The 15,064-nt window shown below is 41.2% G+C and overlaps 1 protein-coding gene across 4 annotated transcripts in view; it reads right to left on the bottom strand.

The window, feature by feature from the left end:
* Positions 1-14,993, bottom strand: part of ZDHHC3 (zinc finger DHHC-type palmitoyltransferase 3) — a 31,197-nt gene extending 16,204 nt beyond the window's left edge. For 2 of the 4 annotated variants that reach the window (XM_035891336.1, XM_009635733.2), the window contains exons 1-4: positions 13,894-14,993; positions 7,373-7,453; positions 3,600-3,929; positions 958-1,082 (exon numbers count right to left, since the gene is read on the bottom strand). In XM_035891336.1, the coding sequence (XP_035747229.1) occupies positions 958-1,082; positions 3,600-3,905 (431 nt within the window). In that variant the 5' untranslated portion in view covers positions 3,906-3,929; positions 7,373-7,453; positions 13,894-14,993. Of the gene's footprint in view, positions 1-957; positions 1,083-3,599; positions 3,930-7,372; positions 7,964-13,893 lie in introns of those variants that run through there. The other 2 variants (XM_035891337.1, XM_009635732.2) reach the window with 2 other exon arrangements.
* Between the last annotated feature and the right edge of the window lie 71 nt (positions 14,994-15,064).

The raw sequence follows: 15,064 nt of genomic DNA, 5'->3' as shown, positions 1-15,064 counted from the left end.
GAAAACCAACTCCTCATTTTGATTAAAAAAAACCCCACCAAAACCAGAAAAACATTTGCAAACTAAAGGTCTGAAAATAGACATGAAAAATGCAAACAGCAGAACAAGTTTGTTCAGCTCAGTATCAAGTATTCCTCTCCCCAGAAGACCCTTGCAGGAGTCAGCAGCAACTGTAATATGAGTTTTCTCAGTATATATTGGTTTCTGAGTAGGTAAGGAAGGAACACCAGTGCAAACTCATTAATTACTTCCTGGAAAGCAGGTTCACTTGTTCTAAAAGCAGAAGAGAATTTTAGGAAGTAGTTATTTTTTTTGTTCACCACCTTTAGTACTAAAAAGCTCACAACTGGTTAGTTTCTTCAGGGAAGTTTATCCCACCAGCAAAAGAAAGGACATAGATCAGTAGGCATACTGATCTATCACAAAGCATAAAACATAGTCACAGTACTCAAAGAAAACGTGGAAGTCTGAACTCTTAAAAAAATATATACAGTTACCTGAACTTTATTTTTAACTTAAATATTGCTTCTAAATAGAATCTACAGTTCGACAAATGGGTTTGTGAATAAAAACAAAAATAGGAAGGACACTGACCTTTTGAGAGACATTATATTTCATGGATTTCTATGCATTTTGGCATATGTCTCTTTTTAAGTCACGTTTACATGAAAATTTATGGAATATCAGTTACAGGTCTGGTATCAAGGCAGCACTCATTTGAAGTCTTTCTCACTTTGCAAGAAGTGGCCCCCAGCCCACTATAGATGAAAACTTGTCAGAAAAGGCCTGAGATTTTTTCAGAGAAGCTTAAACATATCTTGCACTGTTGGCAACAGAATTTGGATATCAATCTATTTAACCCCTTAAGTCTCAGATACCAATAACAATTTGGATCAAGACACACTGGATAATTCTTGAGGTCTTGATAAAAGAGCAATTCTCACAAGAAAACTTTACCTGCAGTGATGTGCTCTGTCAGGTTTGATGCTACAACACTTTGGGCACTTGTAAACCACCTGTCCTGGCTTTAGCTGTAAACTCTCGATGAACTCCTTTGTGGCATTACCTTTGGGTACAGCACCCTGCAAAAAAAGAAACCAGAAGATTAACCTGTGGACATTACAAGTGCTAAGAACAATCGGAGGGGAGGGAAAAGAAAGAAAAAAACTTCCCTAAGATCAACAGAGTTTCAGGAAGAGCAAGAAGATTCAGAAAAAAAAATTTAAATGAGGCCCCAATATATGAAATCACATACTTAAACATCATTTTTTCAAACATCAGTAAATCCTCACTTAAACAATTAGTCTTTTGTAATCCTATAGTAACCTTAAAATATTTAAGAATCCTCATCCCTCTCCACATCTATCAAGAAATTAATCATGGTGGCATTTCACATTACAAACTGGAAACCGCAAATGTTTTATTCCCGTAGAAGCAGCTACTTGTGTACATTAGGAGTTGCTGGTAAATGCCTCGTATTTATAGCTATGCTTCCATTGTGTATTTGTTATTTAAATTAGGGTTTAACATTCAAACACTGAGCACTAAGAATCCTCCCACCTGAATAAGACTAGGCAAAACATTGTTAGCTGTGCAATTTCCACTTTAAAAATGTCTTTAAACAGGTAACACATTGGTACTGCAGGAGCCTCAGTTCAAGAGTTTCCAGCCTTTCTAGGGCTCCAAAAAAAAAAAAAAAAGTCATGAAATGTGCTGTATGAAATCGGTGCTGGTACACTGGCACAAATGCACCTCTGTGGATGTAAGGCTTTTATACTGAAATAATAACAGGGATGTAATATTTTAACATATTTCTGATGGAACAGTCTCTTTTTAACACATCTATACAAGCTCTCAACAGCAATGAACAGGAACAATACACATCAATGAGAGAACTGCACATTAAACCAGTACTATAAGGCTTTCTTGAACAGTCTTTGGGTTTTTACACAGAAACCTCTCAACAGGCCTGACCAATTTAAAGTTACCAAGACCAATTTCCACAAAACGCTACAACTGATGTTCTCTCTCCTTAGTACACAGCAAAGCCTTAGGAATGTTTTTAACAAGAACCCACAGGAAGCAGTTCCTGAAAAGCATGACACACGCTATCAATTCTGAAGAATTAAGGTGTTCATTTATTTATAATAAGAATTATATTTCTTTGCCTCAGCAGTGCTTTCTGTTGCATTCTGATCCTAGCCATGCCCCTGGTTCTCCATGTCCTGGCAGCTTCCTTCATCCCTGACTCACACTGTTTGCCAGATGTTGCTGCATTCCCTCACTTTATCTTCCCTCCTCTATTTTGTTTATCTGATTTCCTCATAAAAATATAAAACAAAATCTCACTGGCTCTCACCATCCACACACAAAAATCCCAAACCACGCTAGGAATTAACATATCTTTTCCCAATTATTCTGCATAGAGATTGTATCTGCTTCTCCAACACTGCTTGCCCAGCCTGCTTTAGAATACAGCTTTTGTTTCAGCAGAGCTCCTGCTAACTCTGCAAAATAATTCCAGCGACCTGAAGGTCTCTAGGCATTAAAGCCACGCAACATACAGTAATTAACCACAACAACAAGAACCCCTGGAATATAAACTATGTAACAAATTGTTGCAACCTTGCATCAGTCTTTACCATAAATGTGAAATTACCCCAAACCAAGCCATTTCTGCAGTGCTGTGGCTTCTGGGAGAGCTGGAAACTAAGAAACAAAGATTACACTGAAGTTTTAAATGACACCTAACAAGGCTTCAAGTAGGAAACAACATTTGGAAAGAATACGGAAGGAGTATCAGAAGCACACTGCCATTCCCAACAGCAACGAGAACACTCAGGAGGAAGGGGCCCAGAGGAGTCTAAGTTTGTTTTTCCTTCCACTGACTAGGGGAGATGGGGTTCTGAACTGAAACTTTCCAGAGGTTATTAAGCAAAACAAACCATCACAGGCCACTCAGAACAAACATCATAGTACTACACTGTATATTCTCACTAGCTGAAAGACAATAAAGCAGCAGACCAGATGTCTCATAAAGCAATGTCCTATGGAGACATACAAGGGGGTCTTACAAATCTGACACTTCCTGCCTGCCTAAGAACTGTCAGCTCTTAGCATACTCATAGTATTTATTTCAGCATCGTGCAATAAACTCAACTAAATCACTAGTATGAGAGATGATAACGTGGCTTTTCTAAACAACACACGTTCTATCCCAATCTGCTGAAGCAATACTTGCCAAGGCAGACAACCAAAACCAGCTTTTCCAGCTTTCCTGTTTGTCAAGACACAACAAGCCACAAACACGAGCTCTGCCACTGGGGATAAAACAGTGTCAGAGAGAAACACTCCCCTTCCCCATGCAAAAAAAGGAGCTGCTCACACAATGGGAATCTAAAGCTGGGTCCTTGACTTTGCATCTGACTTGAGTGGGATGAGAAATTAGCATACCACATCAGCAGCCTCACTCAGCAGGCTGACACAGAAAAGTTATTTAAATCTGCCACTCATTCAGCAACTGAGTTACCCAACATCTAGCAGACAAAGAAAAACACCACCGCTTTCTTTCCGAGACATACAGAGAGAGATATACTTACTGGATCTGTCAGCATAGCACGAAAATGTGAAGCCAAAGCGAGGAAAGCCAAGGTGTTGAACAGTGTGCCATTGATGACACTATAAACATAATCTCTCGATGGAACTAGCATGACAAGAAGGACTACAAAGTCGGCATAGAACACCAGCATCCAGGTAACGACAGCACATGCAATACCACAGCCATCTCGAATAAACCACATTGTTCCCAGGGAAGCGCGGCTAGGAGGTGGAACACACTTTTCTGGCTGGAGGTATTCAGGTTTCCTTTCAATATCTCTGAAGCGGTGGACTGGAGTAATCATCATAGGCTATTATGTCCATACTTGCATCTGAAAGAGAGACAGAAACACTGTTCACCGCTTTGCAAGACATGTAGACCTCTGTTTGCATAATGGCATGGGGATCACGTGGAAAATTCCATATTGCAGAAAGTGAGCTGAAAAAGCAAAAAAGGTAAATAAATCAAACATGAAATAATGGATTTGGAAATCAGACTCCTGCACTTATCAGAACTCTTCTTACTCAGAAGACTCTCTAAGTGCTTTTAAGACTTGCTTAATTACACATTAAATCCACCGGTGTGCCACCTCCACTCCCCACAGAGGAAAGGCCACAAGTGGTTCAATGAAGAGAACGGTGATCAGGTAGGTGCCAACAGGAGCTGCCACAGCAGGAACTGAAGCAACAACTGGACACTGTCATATGAGGAAAGAAGTAAAGACCTGGCACAGCTGGCAGGGTCCCTTTTTGCTGGGACAGACCTGGGGAAGGGAAGAATCTCTCCTATAGATATTGGGAAGCTTAGGAAGTGGAAGAGGTTTCCTTTGTCCTTATCCGTTGACTTTGGGGGGCTTTGGGGTAAAGCCGCAAAAACAAACCATGGTGAAGTTATGGTGGCAGGAACTGCTGATGAAGCAGGCCAGGCAAAGATCTTGATAGGAATTTCTAGTCTTGCCTGAAGGATGCTCTCCCTGAACAACAGCTGTCTCCCACTCTCACCTTCCACCACCTTTGCTTCAGCCCTTGATGGCATTCATCTTACCTCCCCCTTTAGCATTCCTAGCCAAGTCCACTCCACTGCAATAAGGTCACTAACATGACATTTGCTGCCATTGCCCTGCCCTCTCCATCTCTGCAGGCACCTTGCCCATCCAGAAGGTAAGGTCTATCTTGGAGCCAGAAACTGTACTACTCCAGGTATGCACGGCACTTACTGTAGACTCAAAGTAACTCTCACCAAACGTAGGCATTTGGGAAAACAAAAAAGGTGCTCATAAGACTTTGGCAGGGAATCAATCGATCTGCAGTGTGAACGTACAGCACTCAATGTCACAGCACACCCGGAATGCTACGCTTTGAAAGCGGCTCTTTATACACCCAGCAACTTCTTCCAAAGATACGCCTTAACAGAGTATTTGCACAATGCTGTAAACGCTCAAAACCACTACAGCCTCTACATAAAGACCCTTCTACAAAAATGGATACAATTATTTCACTACCAAATACACTGAATTGCATATACCTGAACTGAAGGGTTCAACCTTCTCATATTTCAACAAAAAAGAGGGCATTTTTCCTTTTTAATTCAGATAAAGGGAGACAATGCTCACCATTAATTATGTTTTCTGCTGGAAAAGTTCATACTGAAATTATTCTTGAGTTTAACCGCTAAAAAAGTGACACTGTTGCCTAGACAAAATGGGTAACTTTCCTATAAAAGATAGTGACAGGGTCACAATAGTACCTAGGACCTTAAACTTGCCTCAAAACTTTTATGGCTAAATTCTGTCAAGTACAAGGGAAAAGCTCTATTTTGCTTGATGCCGACCTAAATGGAGACACTACTGCCCCCACCTCCACAGGAAAGGAGAGGATATCTTGCTTTCTAGTTGTTATTTCAGGAGGACCAAATCCATAAAGGCCAATTAGCCTTTCACAGCCAAAGACTAACGTTATTAATGAGCCGGATGATTAATTCCACCCAAGCACATCTGTGATGAGCTTGTGCATGTTAGTGCAAGTGACATGGAAGAGAGGTGACTGGAACTGTTACTGCCACAGTGAGAGGCAAAAGCAGGAGCGCAAACTTTCTCGGTGCACAGAAGTGGACGAACCAGTCCATTTACAGTATTTGTTTTCTAGCATAACTGGTATAAATAAACTAGAAGAATTAGGTATTTTCTTGTATTTCTGCTTTGAGCATTTAGCGTGCTGCCAAGTGAGAGAGTTTAAGATGCTTTATGAATCTGAAGAAAGTCGCATATACTAACGTTAAAGCATATCAGTCTTATATTTATACATACATCACACAGAACAGAAAAATCAAGATAAAAATGAGCATGTGAGGATCTCATTTACTTCAGCAAAAGAAAAAAAACCCTCTCCTCATTCACAAAATTCACATACCATGCTGTAATTACTTTGTATTTTAACCACAGCTATAATTTAGCCTCATGACTCCTCATACTTAGGGAGACAAGCTATATAATTTTCAGAAACAGTGATTACCCAAACAATCTAGTGGTCTAAGTTCAGATGAATCTATACCTACTAGTAAATCCATACCTTTTCCCCAGTTTTTCTCAATTTCTGTAAGGACACCTATGTATTCATACACTCACGCAGACTTAACAAGTATTTTAAAGACTCAATCCCTCCCCCAAGGAAACAGGTTAACCTTCATTGCATTATTTAATAATCTTAATAAAATTGTTATGCTGGTTTGCCAGGTCAAAACAAAACTGACATAATTAAAGTCTCATGCCTGACAACAATGTTTAGTTGACAGTAACATCATCTTGCATTAAAAAATAAGAAAGAAAACAGTACTTTAGGTGTTTGATTTTCAAACAGAAGTCTTAGCCTTAACATATCATGTGCAGTAACAAGCTGGGATTGTCCTGAACAGACTTTCAGGATTTTTTGCCTAGACTCTGAGCCTTTTTACTTTTTTTTCAGCCCTGAGGTTTTGTTTCCCAAAGCAAAGGAATGAAACGGTCACAGGAAAAGCAGACTCCTATTTAACAGAGGAACTAGTTTGACAAGTCACCTTAAGGTCAGTATTATATATTATATATAAAGTCAGCCTGACTGAAAGCTAGGCAAATACATAGTGATTAAAACTGCGGGTTTAGCCCTGCATGGCACACTTCAGCAGTCAAATAAAAATTAACCTCTTGCAAATGCAGGAAGTGGTTTCACTCCAGTAAGAGTTCTACAGCGCTCTCTCTGAAATTTTATTGAGCTAAATTAAAAAAAGAAAAAAAAACACAACAAAAAGAAAAGCAAAAAAAGCAGCAAGCTACTGCTGTGGAACTGTCTAAGGAGAAAGTGGAAGGAGCCTTGAGGCACCTCAGTCAAAGTCTAAGGTCTCATTTCTGCACTGCAGTAAGGAAGCAGTTAAGAGGATACAGCTTAGGCCTCTGATTCCGATTTCTGGCTGGAGGACAAATTTGTTATTTAACACAATTTGTTATTTAATGCTTGCTTTAGAGGCATCATCAGGCAACAAAATGAAAAATCAGTAATTAGTACATAAAGACCATTGATTATTTGAGAAATAGGTATGTGTTTTAGTGTACATTAACTTAGAGTCAAGTTACGGGAGCTTGGAGTCTCAGCTTCTCTTCTACATGACGTGGTTTGTTTGGTTGTTTGTTAATTCCTTGTTCTTACATAAACAACTGGTCTTGTTTATGTTGTCCAACCTGGTATTTTCATATAAACAATACCCCCAAAAAAATATTGTAGGGGGACGGAAGCAGTAACTTACCCTAACTGGCCTGCCCTTGAATCATGCTGCATATGAACTTCATCCATAACACACAGATGGAATATGTCAGTCCCTCCTGCTCTGGAGCAAACAATACATAAAAAATGAAGGCAAGGAGCTTAAGGACTTAATCACAGTGTCAGGCTACAAGAGAGGCCACTAGGTAAACGTGAGACACAATGACAACGCACACATCAATTTAGCTTAACAACCTGTCAGAGCAAAGACCTTTTCTTCTTTTTTATCTGGAAGGCATTCGGCATTACCGGAATAATCAAAAAACCACGTAATATACACATTAGAAATGTAAATAAAACAAATTAAAATCCACTTCCTGCTACAATGAACTCTTAAAATATGCTATTACACCCTATATAAATGAAGTAACTGTCTTTTGACCTGCCATAAGCCATGTCAAAAATCTATTTTTAATAGCCTGTGACCGCCAAAGAATGAACTAAACAATGATGTGGGCCTTCACCCAATGTGTACCTGAAAGCTACCTGAGGTTCTGATGTTATAAAACTTACACCGAGCTTAACACCACCATTATCGCTACGCAGCTGATTTTCATGTAATTACTCATGCTAGTGAAGTCAAGCACGTGGGTATGACTTTCAAAACTATAGGATTACTACATACATTGCAACCATTTCCTCTATTAGAAGTCCATTACCATTAAACTTTGGGAAGAGGTTACATTTTGTCACATGAACCAAGTGAATTTCAAGTTCTGCCAATTTTGGGCGGCGGGGCGAGAAAGAGACCAGGGCAGATGATGTGCATTTTTTGAGGTTTTCAAGGTTTTCAGTTTGAGTTTGTGTGTACTTTAAAGAGATACTTCAGAATAGCTTTTATGACACGCACAGAACCAGAGGTCATTAACAGTGTTTTGAGAGCTGACAAACACCATTAAAGTTAACTTTTTATCGTCATCAAAAGAAAGTGAACATACATAACCAGTCACAACACCTAAACTAGGTGATCTAGTCCCACAGGACAGGATGCCCCTTTAAATTAAGACAACAAACCCCAGACAGATAGATAGAAACTGCGAGAGAGTTCATTTTGAAGTTTCTTTCATTTTTGCTGTACATAAAACTGCATTGATTAAAACACTGCATATTTAATCTTCCTTTGCAGCAGAAATGAAAGAAAGTGTGTTTTCTAACTAACAGGATATTTACCTGTGCTTCTCCCGCCACACTTCCATAAAGCCCAAGTCTAATAACAAGCCTGTCAAAACTTGCCAAAGAAAGTTCTAGCAGGGATAATAAGGAAATATCATATATTTTTTTTTTTTTCTGGCAGTCTCCTGCAGATTCATCCAAATACCCATCAGCATGGCAGCTTCCAACCCCTGGTTTACAAAACCTGAGAGGGTCAATGGGACATTTCTAACAGGTCTGTGAAAGGCAGCTAAAAATAGCAAGTCTGTTATTAGCAGGCTTAAATTTGCTATAGACAGACATACTTCCATTGGAATATTTTTGGGACTCCACACACGGTTAAAAAACCAACCAAGCAACCAACCCCAACCCAAAACCCCAAACAGGTCAAAAACTACTCCTTTCGGGTTAAAATGGCAAAAGCAATAGGGAAGGATCAGGCACGGGGCTTAGCACTGCACTGATGGGACACCCGATGACTCAGATCAAAATGTCATAGGGCAAAGTCAGTACTGCCAGCCCCACTCTGTACTGCCAGCCCTACTCCAGCCGCCCCAGGAGCAGGGTAACAGGATTTTATGCCTAGCACAGAAAATTTCTCATTTTTCTTCTGGAAATTCAGGCCACATTAAGGAGTACAGTTTCAGCCTAAGTACTACATTACCAGCTACTTGTCTGCTTTTAGCAAGAGGCTCACAAACATCTCAGATTCCCCTGAACCTTTTGGCTACTGAAGTCATGCAATCTCAACACTTTCAGTTCCCATACTGAAGAAAAATGGCATAAAGAAATCAGAATGTGAATTATATTAAAGCCATTAAAAATAATCTTAAAAAATTACAGACCTTAAACCAAACTTGTGTTTTCTGAGGCTAAAGGCACAGACTTGGATTACCTGCCTTGGAAAGGGGGAAAGCGAACACAAAGCCAGATGGTAACCCGGTTATAACATTTTTCTATATGTGAAGGGAGTAAGTGGCTATATCACAACTCTGCTTTATAGTCACAGTTCAGAAAACTGTTTACACCATTAACTACTTTGATGACTCAAAATTTATTATTTTTTATTTTATTTATTATTTTGAAGAGGCCAGGCATAACAAGACCTTAGTAAAAATGGATCACACTAAAATCACACCTTTATTATGTTTATTAGAAGCATCTTATTAGAGGGGAAGATTTAATTGAAGTTCTCCACTTCTGAAGAACACATTTGAAGGGGAGTATGAATACATAGAGGGAACTTCTCCCTTCGGAGAGCAGGAGGAGGTAGAAATTACCAGAGAGACATCTGTCAGATCTCGGAACTCCATCCTGAGGGCCTGAACAGGGCTGAGACTGTCAGGCTCAAAAGAGACGCAGCCACATAAGGCATAAACCCCACAGTTCTCCTCTCATTTACATCAGTGCAAACAAGAAGCAACTTCAACACTGCCAGAGGAATTCCATTAGTAGAACTGTAAGGAAAATAAGGCCATGTTTTCTCAATTAAAACCATGTTTTTTCCTATCCTAATGTTTGTGGTACGCAGTCTCTCGGGACAGATGGTTAACAACTTCCTGGTTAATGTCTATATCTCTTCTGTTTAACTAATGGATATGTATTGTATAAATAAATTATAATGCTATAAAGACTGACCTAAGAGATTGAGTTAGCTGGTAAGTGACTGCACTCCCGCCTACACGGCCTGTCAGCTGCCAGCCTGAGCAAAGGAGAGGAGAGAGACAAAGCCAACGTAGTTACTGTCCAAGGTACAGAAATGCTGGGCCACTATGGATGAGTGACAAAATTGGGGCAGCACCTGGGAGCAGGACACAAGTCACAAGGGCAGTAGAGACTAAGGTCAGACTTGGAACTGACTTGGTCTGATCACAAAGCCAATGATCTTAATAAGCTTTTGATCAGAGATGGAAAGTACTTTATAAAACTGTCATTAAGGATGAACCATTACAAAATAACTTATGATCACTTTTTAACTATCAGAGCCGCAAGGGCAACAGAGAAATTCTGTCACGCCAATCTTAAGAGTTGCTTGATAGACTAAATACACATGAGCTACTTAAACTATGTAAAAAGAGAAATACTAATCCTGAACATATAAATACAAACCAGCTTTGTGGCATTGCCACCTATCTGGAGTAAGTATCAAAAGGAAAGAACAATCTTGCAGAAGGGACTGCACTGGGAGACAGAAAATAACAAATGGGGGTGAGATGCTTTTCCACAGCACTGCAGTTATCCTGAATAGACAGCCTTATGAGAGACAAAACGGGAGAAGCTGTCCTGCTCTTCTAGACAGCTTTGCAATTTTGATGCTGACTCAGGACTTCAAACAGCAAGCCATGGGATTAAGGGAATTTAAATTCTCAATTTGCCCTGTATCAACTTTTTTTTAAAAAAAAAAAAAAAAAGGAAAGACAATATTAAGGGGGAAGGTTTAGCTATACTACTAGTACTATTTTTAGCATCATTTTTTAAAACTACATTGCTTTCATGGCATAAGGAACACATTTTTCCAGAGAAGCAGAAAAAGAGTTGCATCTTTAAAGTTTTAATCAGATTAAGGAGCAGGCAGAACCATCCAAGTCTAAACAAATATTCTTAGTATTATCTTTAAAGGCAGAAAGAGCACCTTACTATCAGACATACCTTTTCACTCAGGTGGTCTAACCCAGGATTTAGCTCTCACCTGCTTCCACTACAGGCCTCCCTTCACAAGCATTAACAAGACAGTCTCTCTGTATTTCATTCCCACCCTTGTAGTCTACACTACTTTCCTACCATATAGGGCTGGGGAAGATACAGGTATGAAGGCTGTAAGGCATTTAGATTTTAAATCTAAATACTACACCTAAGCAGGTATCTAAACCAATTATAGAAAGACACAGGGCATAAATTAAAACAGCACATTACTAAAACAGGGACCAAAAAAATTATCACCTCCACCCTGAAAAGGCCTGAAGTGAAAATGATGATTGCCATGATCCACCTCTGCAATATTAAGAGTTAGCCTAGAAAAAAACTATGCTGCTACTTCAGAGAACTGGAAAAACCTGCAGGTTCAAAGTTGCTGTATGTTAAAGCTTTTGAAATGTAGTGAAGAACTTCTGAGCTGGCAAACTAAGTATTTCTTGTTTTGCTCACTGCTGTATTAGCAAGCACAAGTACCTGCCTCCATAAAAAAAAAAATACAATTTCTGTGTGTAAACATTAATTTTGTTATCCTTTGAAATACTGGAAGTTGGAGACCAGTCTAACCACAATACATGGTATTTATATATACACACACACACACACACTGCTTATCTATTCTATGCTATATTGGACATCAGTGATTCAAGCAGTCATTGCAAAGAACAAAGATGTGTATCACATTACTATCTCCCTTTATCACGTGCTATAGCACTCTAATCTCTGTATCTGTGGTGGTATGGTACTACTGCCTTCCCACTAGGACTGTAAATGTTTCATTGTCTTCTGTTTGTTTGTTTTTTAAATAGCATCGTACTTCACACTACCTTTATTCACTCTTACTGTTTCAACTTGAGCCCATTTGTTTTAACTTCTGCATGCTGCACTACATTTAAGATTGGTCACTCCGGTCCGTTCTGCATTATTGCAAAACTCACAGCTGAACTTCACAAACATGCCATCTACCACCGGGCTAGCAGCAAAAACATCAAACAAGGGCCTTGCATTTCCTCCCATTCAACATTCCTCTCTTGTCCAAGGGTATTAACACGGAGTTTTCTGTGTCCTTCTTTCACTTGCTATTACAGATCCTGGAACAGCAATTCCCAACATTTTCCTAGCTGAACCCTGCTGCTGTAGCCTTCCTTCTCATCTCCTTACTTTCCCACCCTTAACCCCTGCTTTTTTTTTTTTTTTTTTTAACCTTCTCTTTGCACTCCTACTTGTATTCCTGTAACAGCACCGGTTTTGTATGGTCACCTTGTAACCTGGTGGGGTGAAGAGATGTCGGGCTCAAAGCCTAGAGGAACCTCCCTCCAGTCTCCAGAAGGACCCTCAAGCACCCCTCACCCTGGGGGCACAGCCAGAAGGAGGTGAAAGGAGTCAGCCTGCCAGTGCTCCTGTGGAGTAAGAGCCAGTACCTAGCTGCACCTTGCACCTCCCCAGCTGGGCACTACTGCTTGCCAAAAAGGAGGCCTTTGGCACCCACAGCCTGCAGCGGCAAGCTGGCTCGCTCTTCTGGACTCCCTCTCAAAAGGACAGTGTGTAAAGTGTTACTGGCAGACTTGCTGCAGCACTGCAGTTCCAGTCAAGTTACAGGCTAGCTTTTTTTCTTACTGTCTGCACAACCCAGGAAACATACAGCTCTAATTAGGAAAGCTTTAACTTCTCGTTTTCTCTAACGCAACCTGAAGTTTCAGATTAGTTACATGCACAAGTCAAATACGATGTTCTGGGTACCGTCATTCACAGCTTGTTTGCTTCAACCAGCTAAAGCACAGGACAGGGAAAATAAAAACCGACAACAAGTTTTTTTATGTTGTCACATTTTACATTACCTGCTGTCTTCTCTCAGGAAGGCAGAAAAACTGTACTCCAGAACATTGCCCTAAGAAAAAGGTCGTGTCTACACCGCAGAGGGACCAGAGAAAACCATAAGCTCAGTCAATTAACATCTGCAGAGATTGGCTGAGCAACAGCCAAGCAATTTTCAGACTGACACCAGTGTGGGTGCCCATTATCTACCCTGTCGTCTCCTCTATGGGAGCGATATCCCGTTATAGGTGAATGGGAAATGTCTGCACGAGCAAGCTTCACGGCTGCGTGAGCAAGTGTCCCTGAAATAACACAACACATGGGTTTAAACTGCATTGACTATGCGACACTGCTAGCTCCTATTCTGTTTGAGATGCACAGCAACTCACCCATCAGGAAAAGTAAATTCATATTAGGCAAGAAAAGAGATTCACCAAAGCTGAGTTAACACTGCCCAGGCTAGATGCATACTGTCAGACTAATCAGTTGTTCCCCTTTGCTGACACAAAGAAACTGCCCAGAAAAGACACATAACTATTCGGGCACAGCAGAACGAGGAATTAAGCATTCATCTTCCTGCAACCTGCTCCCGATAGCTGCATTAAATTACATTTCGACATTTTTGTCTACCATCAAACAGGGAATTTCAAATAGAAATATACGCCCTGCCTGTAAGTACGATACTTAAAACGAAAACTAAAAAGGAAGCAGAAACATACGCAAAAATACCCAGGAGGGGGTTAAACATTGCAACAAATATTTCTGCCCTTTTATTAACTTATACCCTATACGGCTTCTGGTCGCACCTTCTACATCTTCAGGAGCACTCGGTCAAACACAACTTACTACCACAAGCAGCTCCCATTGGTATGACAAATACTATTGCGTCAGCGAGACAGCACTAAGAGCTACGCTGACAGAGTCGTAGTGTTTGAAGGACCAGATCTTTCTTGCACACGGGGCTGCATTTTCAAAGGCATACGAATTAACATATGACTCCCCTTATAATGACTCTTATCATCGAAATGCCTGTAACGCTACACTAACGACTTACTTGTTGCTTTCACCAAGCGAAGAAAAACACGGCGCTCACTAAAGCCTTGCTAACTACACCACCAGGCATCGGAGGCAGTCACTCACTGCACCCCGCCAGCCCCTTCTCTGCGATGCCACTGTATCGGAACGACCCTCCGGATTTGGGCTCCTTCCCTGCAGATCTGACACCGCGCACCTTTGCCGGTGCAAAAGTAGAGCTTACTAAAAGTAAAGTCTCTCTGAAAGTAGGGTTTACCTTTTGTGAATCAGGATCAAAGGAAAGAAAGCTAAAGAAGCTCTGGTGCCCACCCAGCGTCCCCCATCAGCACACGGGCAGCGGGAGAGCGCATCAGAGACCAGACTGCTGCCTCCTCCCCCGCGCCTGTGTTTTCTTGAAAATTGTTTTCTAACAAGCCACCGTGAGCGCTTGCCTCTTCCTAAAAATTACTTTTCAGAAGCACTCCAAGCAATACCCAGAAGCTGCTCTTCAAAACCAGTCCAGATTACTGCCCATTACCGTGTAACTCGCCATCCATTTCAACTCAGCCCAGCACAGTACAGCGCCATGCTTTCAACAGAGATTCCTCCCGATGCTGAAGTCGCAGCCGCCCTACGGTCCCATCGGACAGCCGCAGTCAAGCACCGGGTGGCCACGGCCACGGCCACCTCTGAAGCCGGAGGGCCCGCTCCACCGTCCAGCTGCTCGCCGACGGACGCGTTTCATCACTGCAACTCATTAACAGGTTACAGGACCCCGTTTCATGGTGGCAATTCGGTAACAGCCCACAGGACCCCGACGAAAATTGCTGGAGGCTCCGGTTTTAAGTTTCCTGCTGGAAGGGGACGTTACGCTGCTCGGAATGGCCCCCGGAGCAGACATAAATCACCTATTTATCCCGGTATTACTTAACATATCCAGCCCCGCAGTATTGAAAGCCCAGCGCTGGGAGCCGGCGGAGCAGCAGGAAGCGAGGGGCGACCG

This window comes from Egretta garzetta, unplaced genomic scaffold (genome assembly GCF_000687185.1).
Source record: "Egretta garzetta isolate BGI_Z169 unplaced genomic scaffold, ASM68718v1 scaffold583, whole genome shotgun sequence".
NCBI lineage: Eukaryota > Metazoa > Chordata > Aves > Pelecaniformes > Ardeidae > Egretta > Egretta garzetta.
Note: the sequence above shows the minus strand (reverse complement) of the source record. Positions and strands in the feature narration are given on the sequence as shown.